This window comes from Musca domestica, unplaced genomic scaffold (assembly GCF_030504385.1).
Source record: "Musca domestica strain aabys unplaced genomic scaffold, Musca_domestica.polishedcontigs.V.1.1 1, whole genome shotgun sequence".
Lineage (NCBI taxonomy): Eukaryota > Metazoa > Arthropoda > Insecta > Diptera > Muscidae > Musca > Musca domestica.
The window spans coordinates 18,094,902-18,115,379 of NW_026712114.1; the positions used below are offsets into that span (position 1 = coordinate 18,094,902).

At 36.2% G+C, this 20,478-nt stretch overlaps 4 protein-coding genes across 16 annotated transcripts in view; 2 read left to right on the forward strand and 2 right to left on the reverse strand.

Moving 5' to 3' along the window:
• Positions 1-430: 430 nt before the first annotated feature.
• LOC131801404 (uncharacterized) lies at positions 431-2,420 on the forward strand. 2 transcript variants are annotated; one of them, XM_059120116.1, is made up of 3 exons: positions 956-1,325; positions 1,395-1,520; positions 1,742-2,420. In XM_059120116.1, exons 1-3 carry the CDS (start codon positions 1,090-1,092, stop codon positions 2,301-2,303), a joined length of 924 nt encoding a protein of 307 aa, XP_058976099.1. In that variant the 5' UTR covers positions 956-1,089; the 3' UTR covers positions 2,304-2,420. The 2 variants fall into 2 exon arrangements, 1 of the variants encoding a protein (XP_058976099.1); XR_009341813.1 differs by lacking the exon at positions 1,742-2,420 and adding an exon at positions 1,602-1,653 and having other exon boundaries at positions 431-1,520.
• On the reverse strand, positions 1,966-4,269 carry LOC131801403 (putative nuclease HARBI1). The gene is made up of 3 exons (XM_059120110.1): positions 3,924-4,269; positions 3,195-3,870; positions 1,966-3,130 (listed from the first exon to the last, which is right to left on the reverse strand). Exons 1-3 carry the CDS (start codon positions 3,977-3,979, stop codon positions 2,765-2,767), a joined length of 1,098 nt encoding a protein of 365 aa, XP_058976093.1. The 5' UTR covers positions 3,980-4,269; the 3' UTR covers positions 1,966-2,764.
• Positions 4,270-4,859: 590 nt separating this feature from the next.
• LOC101888484 (uncharacterized) lies at positions 4,860-11,446 on the reverse strand. Its single transcript, XM_059120117.1, has 2 exons — positions 11,070-11,446; positions 4,860-4,978 (listed from the first exon to the last, which is right to left on the reverse strand). Exons 1-2 carry the CDS (start codon positions 11,384-11,386, stop codon positions 4,882-4,884), a joined length of 414 nt encoding a protein of 137 aa, XP_058976100.1. The 5' UTR covers positions 11,387-11,446; the 3' UTR covers positions 4,860-4,881.
• A 595-nt stretch (positions 11,447-12,041) lies between these two features.
• The window catches only part of LOC101888309 (ankyrin repeat and KH domain-containing protein mask), a 41,747-nt gene continuing 33,310 nt past the window's right edge, over positions 12,042-20,478 (forward strand). For 2 of the 12 annotated variants that reach the window (XM_059120129.1, XM_059120172.1), the window contains exons 1-2: positions 12,250-12,436; positions 16,998-18,654. In XM_059120129.1, the coding sequence (XP_058976112.1) occupies positions 17,287-18,654 (1,368 nt within the window). In that variant the 5' untranslated portion in view covers positions 12,250-12,436; positions 16,998-17,286. The other 10 variants (XM_059120138.1, XM_059120133.1, XM_059120137.1 and 7 more) reach the window with 10 other exon arrangements.

A 20,478-nucleotide genomic window follows, 5' to 3' on the forward strand; every position in this document is an offset into this window, starting at 1 on the left:
AATATGGTAATGTTTAACAGCGGGGAAAAGCGAGGAATACCTAGTTTTCGGAAAGAGCCACCAATTCTCATCAGTTCCCTTGCTTTTTGTTTGGGGATATTCTTCCCAGGAGTTATTTTAAAATAACTCCTATGACAAAAGACTTTCTTTGCCCAAGTAACGAGATCGTAAACATTCAACAATTGGTTTTATTAATTAAACATTTTTTCACAAAATTGTTATGTTGGGGAAACACACAAAACTTGAATGTTGTTTCTCCATTGAATCCAAGATAGTACGACTAGATGGTTTTATACCAAAATTGTCCATTTCGTTGCCCGTTAATGAAGAAAATACTCATTTCTGTTGTCACTAAATTTGAAATAATTTCAAATTATTTTTATTTTTATTCAAAACAATACACACATATATACAAACTGTATACTGGTTTTGACCACAATACAATAAAAACGTAAGGTAGAGCTAACAGCTGATTACAATTTTTTTCTAAGTGTGTCCGACTTCTGCCAATTTTGTGTATGTATTGTTTTGAAAAATGAAAAAAAAAAAAAAATATTTTCAAAAACAATGATTGAAAGATACATGAATTGCGGCTCGCGCATTAAAGCTATTAACCAGTATAGCCATGAAATTGAAAGATTGAAAAGTTGGGATCATATTTTTGAGAGAAATCCAGACATTTTATTCATTTATTGCGCTATTTAACTCATTTTAAAAATTAGGAAAATATGAGGTAGCTTTGTTCTACCTTCTGTAATTGTGCCACGAATTTAAGGAAATATTTTTTCACTGGGGCCCGGTTGCGGTTAAAATTTCCACGAAATCATCTTCAAACGTACAATTATGAACCATACTATCAATTCAAATTAAAATTTCAAGCATTTTCAAAAGTCAAATTTTTTTGTGTGAAAAAGTCAACCCTCTTCTTTGAAAAATTTTCCTTTAGCGTTTAAAAATCATCACAAATCAGGACCTGGGGGTCAATTCTGGTTCTATGAAAACGTAAAATGAAAAGTTTTTTCACCGTTTCATACAAATACTGATTCGAGTTCTATGAAAACATAAAAACATATGTTTTAATGTTTTCATATGAAAGGAACGATAGAAAGTGAAACTAGTGTTTTCACATTTTCAAAAAGTAAGCTATTCCGATTCTATGCAATCATGAAAATTGAATCAAAAAAGTTTTCAGTTGAAAAATATTTTTTCATACAAATTTTCTTTATGAAAATGGAAAAATCGGTCCGTGGTAAAAGAGCCTCAGAAGAACAAAAGGAATTTTTAATAAATTTCCTTGAGGAAAACGTCGATTTGGCGAATGACAAGTAAGACAATTTAAAATTTTACAAAAAAATCATGTTTCTTTACAAAATAAAAATATACGTATATTGAAGATTTTGTACTGTTGATGGTGCAAAATATAGAGAAGAAAAATGGAAGGAATTGGCGGAATGCTTGAATGCTATTGGAGGGACTATGAAGGATGGTGCCAAGTGGAGAAAATATTGGAGTGATTTGAGGTATGACTTATTTTAATTGTAGAATATTAAAAATAGTAGTAAGATTTTTTGGAAGAATGTTATAAGTATTATTATTTGTAGAGGAGCAAAATTGGGAGAATGGATCTAACGATCCGGAGAATGGAAATGGAATTGCTCGATATGCTTTTACGTATTTTAATACCAACCAATGTTTGTTATTGTACATGCGTTTATCTATGCAATTTTTTCCATTCGTATAGGCAACATACACGCTCCAAATACCTTTTGATGAAAAGAGACGAACAAAAAAGTGGAATTAATGGACCAAAAAAAATCAAGCAACTATCTGAAGTAGAACAGAGGATTATAAATATTACCAAAATAGAAGCGGTTGATGGGGATAAAACTCAGGAGATGGGGTTCCTATGTAGTCCCGGAGTACATGTGGAAAATAACTCATCAGATATTTGCTATCAGGAAGATATGGTGGAGATACTTGATGACCAAATTGTAGAGTTGGATGAAGATCTTGAAACTGGAGAAAATTCCACATTTACAATTAAATTGGGAGGAAAAAGACCAAGGAAAGAAAAACGGAAGGTTGCTTTATATCCTGATGAATCACAATTTGAAATATTGTTTAAAATAGAAGAAGAGAAAGTGGAAGCTATGAGAAAGTCTAATACTCTAAAGGAAAGGGAGATTGAAGCTATAAAGGAGCAAACAGAAGCGATTAAGGCTGATACACAAGCAAAAGTGGATTTTTTAAAAAAAATACAGGAAGTCATTCAAGTTCTACCTTGTAATAATAATGGCTACTGACATAATAATAAATAAATTCTAGCCATTACTAAAAATGATGTCGATTATTCTTAAACTGTTTTGGAAACGAGCTTGACACAAATCAGCAAGGTGTGGATAAAAATTGTCTGTCCGTGGAAATCACCCTAGCGTCCAAACGAATTGAAGTAGATTGATACAATTTTATTCAAATGTGTGTTTGGTCTGCAGGACTTTTGATATTGAATATTTGTTATGTAGGCCCACGTATAGGTAAAGCCCACACTTCGTTATAGGTACAGACAGAATTTTAGATCCAAGTCTTCGTATAGTATTTTTAAGATTTTAAAAAATTTTGTAACGATTTTGCCTTTTTATTTAGTTTTTTGTTTTTTTTTTTTTTTTTTGAGAATTTTTAAATTCTTTCCAAATGGTGGACGGTATTCAACTGCTTTTTCACTTGTTTTTTTGATGATTGTATTGATTTTTCAATCTATTCTTATCTATTGAGCAAATACGTTTTCAACTATCTCGGAACGTTGCCTTTTTGCAATACTTGATATATTTCGGCATGAAATATCCGCAGTTGCATTTGTTTGTTCCCCATTGTCATTCATTTCCTCTGATATTATTTCCGGATGCGGTATCTTTTTCCGAACTAAAAAATTATGCAGGACCAAACAGGCGTTTATTATCAGACCTGCTTTTGGTGGACTATAGTAAAGTGTCCTTTCTTTTGATAAGCATCGAAATCTTGATTTTAGTATACCAATACATCTTTCTACTAAAGCTCGTGTCGATTTGTGAGCGATGTTGTAGCGCTCTTCAGATGTATTGCACGTTGAAAGTATAGGAGTCATCAACCACGGCTATTTGGTAAATTAAACGAATACACTTTATTATCTCTACACATAATACGTTCGTATATTTTACCTGCAATGGGTAACCACTATCTCCTAAAAGCCAATAATTACGTTCTCCTCCAGTATATAAATCTTCCAGTCTTCTGCAAGCTTGGGAACTTCTCCAAACATAAGAATCATGTGCTGTACCACCAAATCGTGCGTTAGCTGCCAAAATAATATAATTTGAATCGCATATAATCATCACATTCTTTGAATGTCCTCCTTTTCGACAGTAATATATATGCTCAATTTCACGCCTTGGAGCAGATATTTTAATATGAGTGCCGTCAATTACTCCTATAATCCCTGGAAATTGATATTTCTCCATAAACTTTATTTTAAGTCCTGGGAAATCTCCTTGTTTGGGAAATATTATATAATTGTGTGAAATATTGTTCAAAGCTTTAGCAACCATAGTTACACATCTGCTTACGGATGTTTGAGATAAAGCGGATAAATTATCTTGTCCTACACTTCGTTGAAAGCTACCAGTAGCAAAAAAACGTAATGAACTTAGTACTATTAGATGGCATGGAATTGCATGGACTCTTCTTGATTTCGGCAAAAATGGCTTCAATTCTTCGATGAGTTCCAAACACAAATGCTTCGGCATCCTATACAACTCAAAAAAGCTCTCCTCTGTGGCTATTTCAAATGGATTGTGGTGATCCCGAAGACTGCGTCTAAGAATTCGAAGCGAGTTCCTAAACAATTTTATATTTATTTCATGTTAACTTTTTTAGATAATTGTACTAACCTTTGTTCTATTCTATGTCTTTGCGATATATAATATAATATAATGGAACTTGACATTTTTTATCGTATATTGTTTGATTTTACGACAATATTATTTTTTTCCTGTTAACATATGAACGTCAACTTTACAATTATTTCAATAACATAGTTACAAAAGTTTCATTGCGACACGGAATTGAAACATTGTTTTCACAAAATGAATCAGAATCGGAAAATATGTTTTTATGAAAACGAATTATGAAAAGTTGTTATGAAAACGAAATTCAAAATAATTTTTTCATTTCATATTTTCATAGAACCAGAATTGACCCCCTGGGCAATTTTTTTTATTAAAGTTTTCATTTCAAATTTTCATAGAACAAGAATTGAGGCCCTGCTTTTGCTATTCCCTTAAATTTGACAAAATAAATTACAAAAAAATCTATATTTATTTAAAAGAGGTTACCTTCTTAATTCTAACATCATTGTAGCATGGCAACAATATAAAGAGAGAGAGAGAAATTGGAAAAAATCGAAAGCTAGCCACAGACAGGATTGGGATTTATTTCATCTAGGTATTCAAAAAAAAAAAAAAAAAATAAGAAAAAATATTCTTCCAAACTCAACTCATTCACAAATCTAATCCTGAAGGAGAGTTAAAGTGGCACATGCATCTTTACTTGCCTCCCCATAAACTCAGTTTTTCCTACATCACCTTTTTTAAATGCTTCCAAAACTAGATCTCCATTAAAAACAAAATTTCCTTTCACAAAAAAATCTTTTGTTTTTTAATCTTTATTTCGCATGAATATTTTAATATAATATATATTAATTATAAATATAAGAGGTTTAGAGTGCAAAAATGTATGTTTATATATATAGGTTCCACCATATTCGAATAATAATAAAGTATCTAATTTTTAACATGCAATTTAAAATTAAAAAAAAAAATTAAATTGAAAGAAACATGCAAAAATTCATTATTTTCTGGGATCATCTAATTGCGGTATTGGTGCTAATTTATTGTCCACACCATAAAATTGACCATTTAATGTTTTCCGCTTGACCACAAAATGTCTGAAAATAAGAAATGACATAAAAATCAGCCGGTATCTCACGAATAAATTCTTCAATGTTGTCTTCCAATAAGTCAATTGAAGGGGACTCGTCTGTGCAGACATGAGATTTAAAATATACCCACAAAAAATACTCTAAAGGCGTTAGATCGAATGATCTAGGCGGCAAATTGACCGGTACCGAATGTGAAATAAAATATGCATCTCAAATTTGAGATGCTGGACGGAAGAAAACAGCAAAATCAGCAGAAATAGTTCGAAAAGTAAAGAAGCGACTTTATCGAAACCCGCGTCGCAGTGGCCGGAAAATGTCTCGTGAGCTGGACATATCGCAATATTCCATTCGGCAAATATTTAAAAATGAGCTCGGGGGAAAGCCATTGAAATTCCAAAATGTTCAAGAACTTACACCGCAAAAGATTTAAAGAGTTGCTTCGCTTGGCTTTTCGATCGAGTGATCCCTACATGGACAGTCTATAATTTATTTGCTGTGCCAAGGAAAATAATTAAAATTCAAAATTTGATGTTTGTGCTGTAGTAATTGGCTATTAGTATTTTGGAAACTATTTTTGGAGTTCCTTGCCATTCGCCGTTGTTGGAGTTACGTATTAATTGCTGCTTTTCTGGAGTGTCACAACCTAATATTTTTGCTGCTTTGTTTTGCTGGCTAGTGCGCATAGTTACACATATTACAAAATGCCGTCTCAATTAATCTGCAATGTTTGCAATGAGCACATTGCAAAATCGAAATACAAAATTGGATGCACTGGTTGTGTGAATTTTTTTCATTTGGATTGTGCGGGTGTGTCTGAAGCTGAGGCGAGAGCTAATAAGGCTCTTAGATACACTTGTAGTGCCTGTGTGCGTTCTGCTGGTGGTGACGGTGCGTCGGGTGTTGTTGATCGTGGCATTCTTATTAATTCGGTGCCTAATTTGTCCCCTGCTGCTTGTGCCTCTGTGGTTGATGATGTTGCTGCTGGCAGTTCTGATGCTGTGCGCCGTTGGCAAGATGACTTGCTTTTGACCATGAAGAAACAGATGGACATCTATATGGACCAGTGTGTGCGTGAATTTAAAGCCAAAGCTGATGCACTTTTTGAGTTGTATAGTGTTCAAATTTCTGAGGTGAAAAGCAATTTGAATGTGCTCAGCAGATCAGTGGATGAATTGAAGTCAGCTGTTAGTGAGGTGAGAAGCACTGCTGCAAGTATGGAGGAGAGATTGTTTGGTAGAATTCGTGAGCTGGAATTGTTTAATTCTACCCTCCAGCGCAGACTGAACCGTTCTGACGTAATTATCAGAGGCCTGCCTAATAATGTTAAGGACCTTAGAGCGCAGGTTGTCAAAATTGCTAAGGTTTGTGGTTTGCAACTGGGACCCCGTGATTTGCATCATTGCTGTTACATCTCTGATCGTAGAGCGGTTCTTGTAAAGTTTAACTCTATTCAGGACAGAGATGTTTTGATGCGGAACTTTTCCAAGAAGGGGCGTTTACTTTTGAAGGAGGTAATGGAGGATTGTCTTCTTGAATCCCGGGTGTATATAAATGATCACCTGATTAAGTCCACTTCGAAGCTTGTGTTTGCTTGTCGTGGTTTGCTGAGGAAGAAGCATATTAAGAGTTTTAGGTTGGTCAATGGTGACCAGCCTTTGGTTGAAGTAATTCTCCCTGATGGAGTGAAAACTATGTTTGAACAATGTGAGCTGTTTGAATTGGCCAATCGATCTCGGTGTGCAGTAGATGGCGTATAGTTGGATTTGCTGGTTGGTGATGGTGATTCTTTAGACTTTTAAGGTATGCTAGTTTCTGTTGATCTCAGTATTTTTGAATTTTTTTTTTTTTATTTTTCTTGGGGCAAGTGACATTTTGATATAAAAAAGATTTGCCTTTGTTTTCCCTTTAATATATATTTATATTGTTATATTTTTATTATATAGTATTTATTATTATTTTATTGTTTTACATGACTTTTCTAACTTCTATAACTATGCTCCCCAGCCTTTTTTTTTATTTCTATGTCCCTTGATGGGAATCTTGGACCTGTGATCAGGGATGCTCAATTTTTCAGGCGTGTCTCTTCTGGCTTCCATGGTAAATTTGCGTATGGGCACTTAAATTGTCAGAGCTTGCGACCGTCTAGATATAATCATAAGGTTGATGAGATGAGATGTATGCTTGTTGGTAGTGGTATTGATGTTTTTGCAGTGACTGAATCTTGGCTTAACCCTGCGGTGTCTTCGAGGTCGTTGCGGATTCCGGGGTACAAGGTTCTGCGTAATGACCGTGTTGGCCGTATTGGTGGAGGTGTTATGCTATATGTGCGTGATAATTTGTCGTATAAGGTGGTTTATCGTTCGGAGAGTTATGGTGTGTGTGAGTCTTTGTCTGTGGAGCTTTTACTGGGGAGCACTACAGTGCTCTTTACTGTCGTCTACTTACCTCGTGGGGATGTTGACTCATTTCGTTTTATTCATGAGGGCATTTTTGACTCATATACGAACATTGTTGTCTGTGGTGATTTTAACTGCAATTTGTTTAAACCATTAAATTCTTTATCAATGCGAACACTTTGTAGATCTCTTGGGCTTTATGTTGTGCACAATTCCTGTCCGACGCACCTGGATGTTGCTCGTGGCACCACCTCATTGATTGATTTTTGCCTGGTCTCTGAGACCTTGGCTTTGAATTTTTCCTTGCAGGGGCAGTGTCCTGGTATTTCTCACCATGCGTTGATTTTTGGAGGTGTTGAACTCCCGGTTATTGCCGAAGAAAAAGTTATTGAATTCCTGGATTTTCGTAGGACCGACTGGCGGTGTGTGGAAGATTATGTCTGCAATTTTGATTTTAGTCCTCTGTATCTTACGAGTGATGTTGACCAACAGTTGGCGTTGTTTGATTTCTTGTTTCAAAATTTGTTGTCCTTCGTACCCACTGCTACCAGTTCTTTTTGCCCAAAAAATGATGCTTGGTTGGAGTTGGATGTGGTGAAATCGGCTTGTTACGTTAGGGATCAGGCTTATCTGGAGTGGCGTAGGTGTCCTACGGTTCGCAACAGGCAAATATTTTGTATGTACAGAAACCGCTGTAAGGCTGTCATGCGTAATGAAAGAAGGAAATTTTATGAGGAAATGTTTGGTCGTATGAGTAGTGTGCAGATATGGAAGTCGTTAAAGTCGTTTGGTTGTCTTGATGATGGTTGTGATGTCCCATTTATTGATGTCAATGCTGCTAATAATTACTTTTGTAGTGTTGGTAATTTAACTTCATCTCGGGATTTTGTGGTTAGTGGGGCAAATGGTTTTGATTCTTTTAGATTTGACTGTGTGTACATGGATGATTTGTTGCGTGCTTTGCGGAATGTTAAGTCAAATGCTGTAGGTGTTGATGGTATACCTATCAAGTTCTTCAAATGTGTATTCCCTTACATTTGTTCTCACTTTCTGCATTTTGTAAATTGTATTTTTATGACGTCAACCTTTCCGCTTGCGTGGAAGGTTGCTCGTGTAGTGCCTGTGCCGAAGAAGGGGAGTTCTTATCAGCAGACGAATCTTCGACCTATAAGCATCCTGCCGGCTATGTCGAAGATAGTTGAGCATATAATTAAGGATGCTATTGTGGAGTTTCTGGATGACCATAGATATTTGAGTAGTTCTCAGTTTGGATTTCGGCGTGGTTCTAGCACCACTATTCATCTTTTAGCCCTCACTGATCTCATTCGTGATGTGTTCAATGGTTCTGATGTTGGTTTGCTCGTTGGCCTTGACTTGTCTAAGGCCTTTGATTCCGTGGATCATGCGCTTCTGCTTTATAAGCTGAGAGACAAATTTGGTTTTTCTTCTTCATCATGTAGATTGATATCGTCGTATTTGAGTGGGAGATCTCAGTTTGTTGTGCACAGGGGTGTTGAGTCTGATGTTTGTGCTGTTCGGTGTGGTGTCCCGCAAGGGTCTGTACTTGGCCCTCTGCTTTTTATAATGTTCATTAATGATATTATGGGTTCCGTACCTAATTCTGCGTGTGAGGTCTTCATGTATGCGGATGACATTCATGTCTTCTTTAGAAGTGCAGATCTCTTTGAGTTGCAGAATGTGGCAAACACTACGTTGGGATTGCTTTCTGCATGGATCTCCTCTAATGGTTTGTCTGTCAATTGGAATAAAACCGAAGCTCTTCTGTTTAATAGTCCTCGTAATGTTCCTATGCCGTGCATCTGTGTTGGCTCTTTTGTGGTTAATGTTTTGGATGAGATGAGATGTTTAGGTGTAGTCCTTGACACCAAGCTTAATTTTTCTGCGCATGTTGATTCATTGCTGTCTCGTGTGCGTTTTCAGCTTAGGAGGCTCTATAGTCTTCAGGCTCACTTGCCTCTTGGTGTTAGGATGATGGTAGCCAGATCCTTATTAATGTCTCATGTCAACTATTGTTTGGAGGTAATTTCTGGAACCAATGCTTGCCAAATTTTGCGCGTGCGCAAACTTGTTAACTCTATTGTTAGGTATGTGTTTGGGTTGCGCCGTAGTGATCATGTAACACAGTATGTTATTAAGTTTCTTGGTCTGTCTTTTGACAGATATGTTGAGTATCGCCTACTTTTGTGTCAGTACAGGATTATGATTAATGTTAATTCTCCTTTATATAATAAGTTTGTGTTTTGTAGATCATCTCGGAATCCGCAATTGCTACTTCCGAGGTTTTCGTCTTTAGTTGGTGAAAAGGCGTTTATTGTGAGAGTTGCGAGATTGTGGAATCAGTTGCCTCTGACCCTACGTAATTTTACCTACTATTTTAATACATACAGGAAGAGGTGTTTTGAATATTTGTCTGTTCATTGAGTTTCTGGTTGCGGGTTATTTTTGTTATTTCTTTTTAGTTATTGGCTGGGGGGCCATTTTTATGGTTGTTTAATTTCTGTTGAGTAACGTTATTATTTTATTTTTCTTTTCTCTTTTGTATGAATTTCGTTCTTATGCTTGTAGTTGCTACATTTGCTCGATTTGAAGCGAGTGATGGTTAGCACCTTAAGGTATGGATGCCTCTTGCATTTTTCCTCTCTGCCTTGCTTAACTGTTGTTCAGCTTGGTGGAGAAGTTGTGTCTGAGGGTCTGATTATTGTTATTTAAAGTATTTTGTTTATAAATATAATTTGTATAATTCTTGTAAATTTGTTGTTATGTATTAAGGTTTTTTTTTTTTTTTTTTATGTTAATATAGTTATAGGCTGTGTTTATACTGTTGCATATTAATATAAGATTTTGGCCATGTTGGCTTATTTATATTGAATTGTATGAAATAAATGAAATGAAATGAAACTGCCGAATTTGGCTTTCGCCGATGAGAAAACATTTGTTGTCCAGCAATTTGTAAACAAACAAAAAGGTCAGCTTAAAATGTACACCTTCGGTTGGCCACCAGAACTCAAGCGCCGGCCGGCCATGGTGATGGTGTGGGCCGCCATAACAGCCGATGGTCGCTCTCTGCTCGTATTAATCGACCGTGGCATCGGAATAAATGTCGAATATTATCGCGAAAATATTCTGAAGGGTGTATTAAAGTCTTGGGCATGCAAATATTTTGGCCGCAGACCTTGGACATTCCAATAAGATTCAGCACGCGCCACCCAAGATTGGTTACAAAATGAGGTTCTTCGTTTCATTTCCAACGCGCAATGACCACCAAAATCTCCGTTGGACTATTGTGTCTGGAGTATTTTGGAAAGCAAGGTTGGTACTAAAAAATACCAAAGTGTCGATCACCTTAAGCAAGCGCTTCACCGGGAATGGACAAAAATACCGCAGAGCAACATTCGGGCAGCGAGTGACAATTTCATTGGCCGTTTGAAGGCCATAATTCGTGCCAAGGTTACCAATTCGAACAATTCTAAACTTATTTGATGCTATTTCCATCATTTTTTGCTTTCATTCAATAAAATTTAAAAAAAATGTAAAACTTATGTCGTTTGACTATGTTGCAGTCTTTTTTATCTCACCCTGTATTCAGCTATGATTTCATAATCTGCTAGATTTTCCTTTAATTATTGCTAAAAACACAGTGTATCGATTTGGATGAAACTAAAGGGGAAATGTTCACTTACTCCTTTTCCTTTTGAAAATCTTGAAATAAACGTATTTTGACATATTCCCGTGGTGCATTATTCAGAAATTGATTCCAGCGACAATTTAAGTATTGATTTTCCTTTACCGATAGTACACGATTTAAATGTTCGAATTGGTCATAGAATTTCGGTAAAATATTGAAATCTTTTTGCAAATAGGAAATTTTAGGCTTAACATGTTGCAATAGCCAATCAGCAGGAGCGTTTTCAGTGGTGTTGCTATCGATTTGTGCAGCATTTTGCAATTGTTTTATATCGAATTTTTGTGGCAAATCAAAATTAGGTTCACAAATCATTTTTCTGAACGAAATACTTCAACAAATTTTGTGGAAAAATAAAATACCAAAAAAAAAAAATAAAATTTTGACAACATGAAAAACACTTGATTTCAAATAAATACAATTTTCGGTGAAAAGTGGCAGAATCCATTAAGAAAACTGTAGAAATCTAAAAGGCATGAAAATATTTACCGTTTGGGACAAACTTCTGTAGCTGGGACTTTCATGCAAGAATTATTGTAAGGAGCTAAACAGATTGATCTCGTTGAGCCTGTCAAGCTTTGCGTAAATATAATCGAGAAAACAGCCACAAGGAGAGGGATTTGTGGATGCTGAACGTCTCCCTATGATTCGTACCAGATCTGTGAATCGTAACAGACATGACAGAATGTATGTTTCTTCACACCATTTATTTTGAAAGTATTTTGTTTTTACTTCTCAAACCAATAAAATAAATAAATATACAAAATTGGCAGGAGTCGGGAACAGGTAATCAGCTGGTAGCTCTACCTTACCTTTTTATTGTACCATGTTTTAATGTAAATATAAACGTGCAACAATGCGTCACATAGTCTACAGCTACCCTTAACAAATACAATTTCCCACCAGCATATGTGCAAAACAAAATACAACACTGCATGCAATACAATTCGCCGTTCGTGTTGCCACACGAATTTCTCCACCTACTGCAGTGGCAAACAACTGTGAAGTTTTGTAGATGGGTGTAAAATATAGATCCGGGAAATTAATAAAAATTCGCATTTAAAACTCTTAAAAACTTGTTAAATATTATAGAAAACATTTGAGGCAACCTCAAGCTTTAAGAATTCTATGAAGTTTCGATGGTAAAACGTTTTTAAACGTACAAAACTATTGTAACGAAAAAATCTCTTTTCTTCGTTTCGGAAGAGTGGAAGAAAAAAAAAGACGAAAACAGGCAACCGTGCATGAATGAGAGTGTGTGTGCGCGCGAGTGTCAGTGTGTCAGAAACATAGCGAAAAAACATTAAACTCAGTCACTTTTAATTCACAACAAAGAATACACGCGTTTTCGCATATTGAATTGAGGTTAGTTTAAAAAGCGTTAAAAATGGAACAAAAGTTCTCCGGAAAAGTAGAAATGGCAATATAATTGCAATGGGAAATCTCAGTGTGTAAAGTGAAATCGAAACAAAAAGAAATTTTCAATCTAAATTGATTTTGGTTCTTCAAACATTTTCACCATTTGTCTCCTGTGTGAGATTGCGAAACCCCCTCAGTTTTGGATGGAAGAGTGTTTTTTTTTTAATTCGTTGGCCTTATTGTGTTCTTAATGATGTGATGTGAAGAGTTGATTTGTGTTGGCTTTGTACCGTTCATTACTCTCGTAAGCAACTCTGTGCGCGAAATACATTTCAATGTCGCCGTATGACAAATTCGCCGCAAAATGGTATTGGTCTTCGTTAATGTCGGTGTAAAGTGTGTGTAAATGAATTTCGTTGAAGTTTCGTTAGCACATCGTGAAAATTCTTGAAAAAAAATTGGTGAATAATTAACAAAAATTCTCATAATTGTGCAATAAATTCCAATAAATTTTGTGGCACAATCGAACGCACAAGCCACACAATATCAAATAAATTTATATAATTTGCAAAAAGAATCGAAAAAGATCAAAAAAGGCCAACGAAAAAAATGTGAAAATGAAAGGCTTTGAAAACCTGATTTCTTGTGTCTGCTGCTAGCTGTGTGTGATGTGAAGAAAAAAATTTTGACGTCGTCGCCACAATCTCTAATTTAAGCAGCAGCATTATGATGAAACAAATTTTATGCTTTTTGTGATATTGTGCCAAGAGAAAGTGTCCGAAAGCCAGTGGAAAATGAATATTGATAATAATTTTGTTAAAAAATCTTAAGAATTTATAACGCCCTTTTTGCCAACACGCCCCTTTAATCAACATTTTTCCATCATCATCATTATTACCACCATCGTTCATGTTTCAATTCCTTTTCGAGTTCAATTTCGTTGCACGTCTTCGTCGCCTCTCTTTGTGTGCGCTGTGTGTAGTGGATGGATGTAGCCGTCCGTCGTCGTCGTTGTTGTTGTCGGAGTCGTAGTCCGTAATCGTTGCCATATCCATTATCGTCGTGTGTTGTGTGCCGAGGAAATGTTAGCATTTGTGTGAGTGTGTGTGTCCGATGTGAGTTGGGTTTATTTCATTTTCGCCGTACAATACTCAATGTGGTCGGTGTGTGTCAGCCAACGAGCAAGTATTTGCCTATTATTCATCTGTAGAGAATTTCAAGTCTCCTAATTATTGTTCCCTCACAACAGAAACCTTAAAATACATAAGTAATTTTTTGGATAAAATTACATTTATTTCCGTTTGTTTGACATAAAGAAAAACAATTTCCATTTGCAACAATGAAAATAATTTATTCTCCAGGTTGCTGCCTGCTTTTGTTTCTTCCCTCACAATGTGGAGTGAATGTCGCACTCTCTCTTTCTCCTAAAGTTTATTACGGCTGAGGTGATGTACGACGTCGTTTCTTCTTGGGGTTTTATAGTAATTGCCAGAAATTCCTTGACGTTTGTACGTGTTTTATTGTAATTTTTATTACTTTGTACCCGTACAGCGGCAATTATGCCTTGATTTTATTGTTGTTGTTTAAATTTTAATAGCAAGAAATGCATTTCATAAATATCGATGTACGAGAATTATCCACATATTTCTTTTGTGTTTTTATTCTTTGGTGTCATCGTCGCCGTCGTCGTCTTCATTTGTAATAGGGAGATTCAAAGAGAGTGTACAAAACGGGAGAGTGCAGTGTGAGTGGCCTTTGTACAACAAAAGAGCTGGGATATAAAACAAAATGTACAAGAATTTTGTTAAGTTTTATAAATATTTCATGGCTTTATTTATAAAAAATAAGTTTTTAATATTTTTTTAAACTTTTAAAAGTTCTACTCGTACCATCGCTCAGTTCTTGTCCATTGTTCGTTGAAAGTACAACCCTGTGCCAATGCATGATTTTGACAGCTAAACAATCAGCTGATGGCTACAGTCATTAGCTTCGTAAGGCATTTCTTGAAACTCATTTTTTGTGATAAAAAGTGAAAATAACTAAATTTTCGTGTTCTCTTATGCCAAAAACGTTTTTATAAAAGACACAAGGAAAGATTTGCACGATAGTCACATCAAAGGGCAGCGTGTTTTTTCGAACAAGAAGAAAATATACTTGCATATCGCTGCTGCTAGGTTTTGTATTTATCAATGGCTATCTCTTTCTGAATATTGTGATAGTCAACTGAATGCATTATACGTGTAGTATGCACTAAGTAGTCTACTTTATACATCAAATTATATTTAAGTTAAAAAAGTAATATTTGTGCATTGTATTTCTAGGATCGAACTACCCATAGTGTTTCTAAGTAGGAATTACGAGAAAGCCGGAAAGGACATGTATTGGTTTCTTAGGGCTCAGCATATATGACAACTGCGTTATAGGAACGGAAACAAATTAGGTATATGGGGAATATTGAACGAGCAATCTTTATCACAACTTCAGGTATATTTCTATAATTTCTAAATATTCCAAAAATTCAACTGATTATTATTTCTAGATTGGGATCAGGAGATAAGTACCAGTTTATATGAACATGTTATTATGAAGGCAGTGTCGTAGGAATTTTTGGTCTTTCGTGTCTGTCAGTAGCCTACAACGAAAAATATCAGGATAATTTCGTTAAGCGGGTAGCATGTCCCGAAATAGTAGTTCAAGCTTTTAGGTTTTGAGAGTTTAAGCCAGGAATCTTGTTGATCAGTAAGCAAACAAACCTATGTTCTCACTGACTCAAACCAGTCTGACCGACTTCCTATGGAAACCCTTTGGGAAATTTGACAGCTGTTCCTGCTTCGTATGAGAGTTTTAGAGACTCTTTAGAAGTTTTGACTGTTATGACAACTGTAGCTACACATCTACTCCCGATTCGCAGTATAGAGTATTTACATTATAGGAGCTGGTCAACACCACTGATTTTTCAACCAGGATCTAAATTCAGTGACCTGTAGTGATATCCCCAGACGATTCTGGAGTTAAGAATACCTTTAAAAGTGATGATCCTTGGATAGAAAGCATTGCAATTACCAATGCTTTTTTTATTTGTTCTGAAGTTGTACCTGCGACTATACAATTTAACAGCGTTGAGTTCTTCAAATGACAACAAAGAAGGCAGTGAGAAAATTCAAAGCAATCACATAGTGATTAACAAAAATTGGCTAAAAATTACATTTTGCTTGCCGTTTAGAACGCTTAGGGAAAAGAAGAACTTATCCTTGTAAAATATACAAATTGGCCGGAAAGGAAATATAGCGTCGTGCAGAGGAAGGAAATGAACTTGCCCTTTCCTGGCCCTTTTTTAGGGCCTCTTGAGAGACCGGCCTGATCTCACATAGTGATATAAGGAAGATTCTCAGAGTTCTAAAACCCTGGATAGGAAATATACTCCAGCTACTTTCAAAGGCAACTCTTTAGACCTCTTGAGAAGCTATTCAAAAGCACTCAACAACGATTGCCTGCATTTAGCTTGGATAATTGGGCTCATCGACTGTCTCATTTCCCACAATATTCTATACTCGTCCTGTTTGGGTAAAAAATGAATCGAAAGTTAGGGCACAAATAGTAGATCTCCTTATACCTCTAATCTTCATCTTCTCATAGCCTGAAGTTATTGATAGTTGGTTGCCTCGCCAAATTTTCTGGTGTGGATAAGAGTTGCATACAAAGATATGGCAGTACTAGTATATATAATCGTATCCTTTTAATCTTCTTATTCTCATATTCTGATGTTATTAATAGACTTACTGATGGCAACCTCTTGTCCTATATGAATCAATTGGAACTGGGATACTTCTCTAAACTTCAGTATGTGTGTTATTTGCCATCTTTGCCAAATGTTTTGTTTCAATGTTTTTTCTTTGTTTTCGGCATGTAGAGGAAGACTGGATCGATGACTCATTGTAAAAGGGATAACGTAAAAAATAATTTTTGGGATACGCTTCACCAGATATTTTCACCAGCAAATTTCATTTTCCATTTTGTTCACAGCCGATATCTTTGAAAAAAAAAAAAAAAACTGCACAGACGATGAATGTGAACATACATATGAATCTCCATTATTTCAATGTGATCACAATTTGTTTTGAATTTGTTTCTTGTGTTAAATATATTTGGAACACCAAAAATACCTATGTTTGGCAAAAAGGCTGCCAGCCAGCCACAGCAGTCAGTGTATGCAAATTAACCATAAATGAATAAAAAAAGAAAACGCGAAAGTGTATTTTGTGTTATATCTACCTAGTCTTTTATACAAATATGCTATATATTTTTTCCTCCTTTACATCAATCGTTATTATTGGTTTCTTTGGCTCTCACTCGGTTTGGATTTTTTCGGTCGGTCGAACGGTCGGTGTCTCGGTCGTTGTGTAAATTTCGTTAGTTTTTTACTCTTTGTATTGTGTTTCGTTTTTTTTTTCATCACGACATCCGCTTTAAACAAAGTTCAACTAATGTTAGTGTTGTTTGTTTGCATTACCGCCTGCCGCCCCCTTCTAAAATTCTTTTGTTGTGTTTCTTCCCCAAAACCCCACAGAGAAAACAAAAAGTGAACAAAGAGCTTTGAAGAAAGAATGTTTCTGAAATCCATGAAATAAGAAAAGAAGAAGAAGAAGAAAATTTGAAATAAAAAGAAGTTTAACAACAGCATACGATAGTAGATTATAATAAAATAAAAATTAAAATAAACAACAAAAGTGATTCAAGTGAAAAGTAACAACCACAACAACAACAATAATATCTACTAAATAAAAAAATAAATTTTCCCCTCAATACGATTTTTTGTGCAACAAAAGTAAATTGTTTAACAAATAAAATTAAAGAAAATGAATAAAGATGATCAAAACAAAAACCTGAATAAAACAACGGCTGGGACGAATTCGAATAAAAACAGCAAATCATCAGCAGCAGCAGCAGAAAGCAACCAACAGCACTCCAAATCCAACAAAAATAAGAAAAACAATAACAACAACAATAATAATAATAATAGTTTAAAATTGGCCGCAGCTACAGCCGTAGCTGCCACAATAGCCACAATTGCTACCAACAATAACAACAACAATAGTCAACAAACGCCTGCCGCCACCGCTGTTGGCAATAGCAGCAAAAAGTCCTCACGCCAGGGCAATGCTACTAACAATACAACAGCACCAGCAGCAGGTCGTCAAAATTCCTCCGCCTCCGCCTCCAACAACACCACCACCTCTGCCACTGAAACAATAACACCCGCGACAACAACCTCCAACGATTTATTGTTGGACAACAACAACGGTGGGGTGGCAACAACAACAGCTGCTGCTGCTGCTGCCAGATTGAAAAATACTAACAACAACAACACCAATTCAAAAATCAAACTAAAAGTTACCATCAATAACACCAATTCCAACACCTCATCCGCCGCGTCATCAGCTGCTGCCTCAACAGCCACAACAGCAAATCCTGCCGGAGTCAGCAACACTGCCCATGGCAATAAAATGTCAAAAACAGCAAATTCCAATTCAACCAATGCTGGCGCTGGCAATTCCTGCACCTCCTCTGCAGCTGCACCATCATCTGCATCAACAACCACAACAACAACACCAACATCAATAGATGTTGACTTGGGAGCCTTAAATACAGTACCGCCCTCTCCAGCCATTACATCGACGGCAACCGGTACTGTACCCACAATTACCTCAAGCAAATCATCAGCATCTGCATCCTCAAATAGCGCCAATCAATCTTCCCGTTTGAAGAAAACCTTAGCATTACAGCAACAGGCTGCTGCCGTATCCAGCGGCGGTAAATCATCAGCGTTATCCTCATCTGCCTCATCATCGGCGGCGGCGAAGGCCGGTGGATCGTCATCGACGTCGTCAAAAGATCCCCATTTAAAATTTACCTCTGCGTTACCGTTGCTGGTTAGTAAGGCAGCAGCCGCGAAAGGAGCTGGTGCTGCAGCAATAAAGCAAACACTAAAAAGTGTCGCAGCTGGATCGTCGGTTGCTGCCACTGCTGCTGCCAACTCAAATTCCCGCTCAAATTCCACCTCGACATCTTCGAATTCATCATCGCTGTCATCGGTGGGCATTGTAAATGCCATATCGACTGCTTTGCAGAATTACATGACCAGCGATAATTCGGACACCGACACGGAGCTATATCCGCCGCCTGTTACGGATCTATCCGAATCCGACGAGGAATCGGTGTCAGAGGTAAGTCTGGGGAATCTATATACATTTTATGCTATTGTATTAGTTGGTTTCTTCAAAAACTGAATTGAAGATACCTAATCGCATATATATTTGTTGTTATTTAGCTTGATTTGAATATCTTCTTTAAGTTATTATTTTGTAGACCCTAATTCTATTACTATTGCTAGAAGTATTTTTTACTATATGAATTGTATTTCAATATAGGCAACTATTTTATTATTTTTCCACAAAAAAAAAAAAAAAAATCAGGCGAAATATATAGAAATATTACATTTCCAGAGAGAAATTAAAAACAAAGTTTACGTCACAGAGAGGTTAAAAGTTAGTACTCATAATATTCCCATTAAAATTTTATGTAATTCGAAGATGGGTTAGTTGACCCCATTGAATGTAAACCGCGACTGCACCCCAAATGGTTTATCTGCTTAGTCCAACTTTGACATATTTTTTACAACATTTCGTCCGTTTTCTCACGAATAAATGCCTCAATATTGTCTTCCAATGCGTCAATTGAAGCGGGCTTAACATAGCCCCACAAAAATAGTCTAAAGGCGTAAAATTTCACGATCTTGGCGGGCAATTGACCGGTCACTACACTTGCCATTTTTGTTTTTGTTGCCGTTTCTAAGTCGATTCATAGTTAAATAAAAGACTAAACGGAAGATATTTGACAGTCAAACAAAGCACGAAACGTGAGAGAGATATTTAAGCAAGGGTTCCCCAAAAAAATAGCAAGAAAATCAATGTTGATATATTTTACATGGGTAAATTGTATCTGCTAAGAACTCGAAATGTCACCTTAGCTATGGTGTGGTCGAAAACTTTAAAATGCCGAAAATCAGAAAGTACCGTTATATGGGGAATATTCTAAACGTGGACTGATATTTCCTTTTTTCAAAATCAAGCATTCTGGCAGCAATATAAGTGTCTGAACAAAAAAATATAAGTGTCTAAACAGAATGCTTTTCTGAATTTGTCCCTGTATTTAGGAACTAATTCGGCTGTGTATTGCCTAGGAGATACCTTGTTCAAAAGCTGGTTTCTCTGACGCCTTGGTTTTGAATCATCAGGACCGGCCACTCTATAATATTTGACTTGGTTTGATGTTTATAGGAGGAGGTATAGGGTATCCTAGATGTCAGCGCGGAGCTTGACTCTCATGATTGAATCTCAAAGATACATTTTATTCAACTAGGCTGACCAATTTTTACTGACTATCTTGTCAGAGTCACTTGTCAGACCACACTTGTGGTGGCAGGGATTTTTGGAGAATAGTTCTGTCCTAATCCAAAGTTGTCATCAATGAGTACAGGTAGTTGTAGCAGTAGAAAGTAGTAGAATCACAAAGCTTCTATCTCATCTGTCAAGTATAGGGGTTTCCTGATGTCAACGCGGAGGTTGGCTTTAATGATGGATCATTAACGGCCTATTTTCTTTAACCGAGCAGACTCGTTTTCACAGACTCTGTCCAGTCAGATTTTCATCTATAAAGACCATTGCCAATAATAATCATCCCTATCCACAATTGTCGTCAGTTTCGTCAAATATATCTGCTCATTGTGGCAGTGATCTTGGGAGATCTTGTTCCGTCCAAATCTAGAGTTGTCATCAATGAGAAGAGGCAGTTGAGACATAGGATACCAGAAGATATGTTACGGATTTCTTTCCACCTAGGAGGTATTACCATATTTTACGAACAAACCCACATACTACGCTACAAAGTTTTAATAGATCCGTCTATTTTACCAGATTCACTGCCAAGGATTTGTGACTTCTACAGTTTATCAACATTTGCTTCCTGGAATTAAAGATAGAACCAAATTC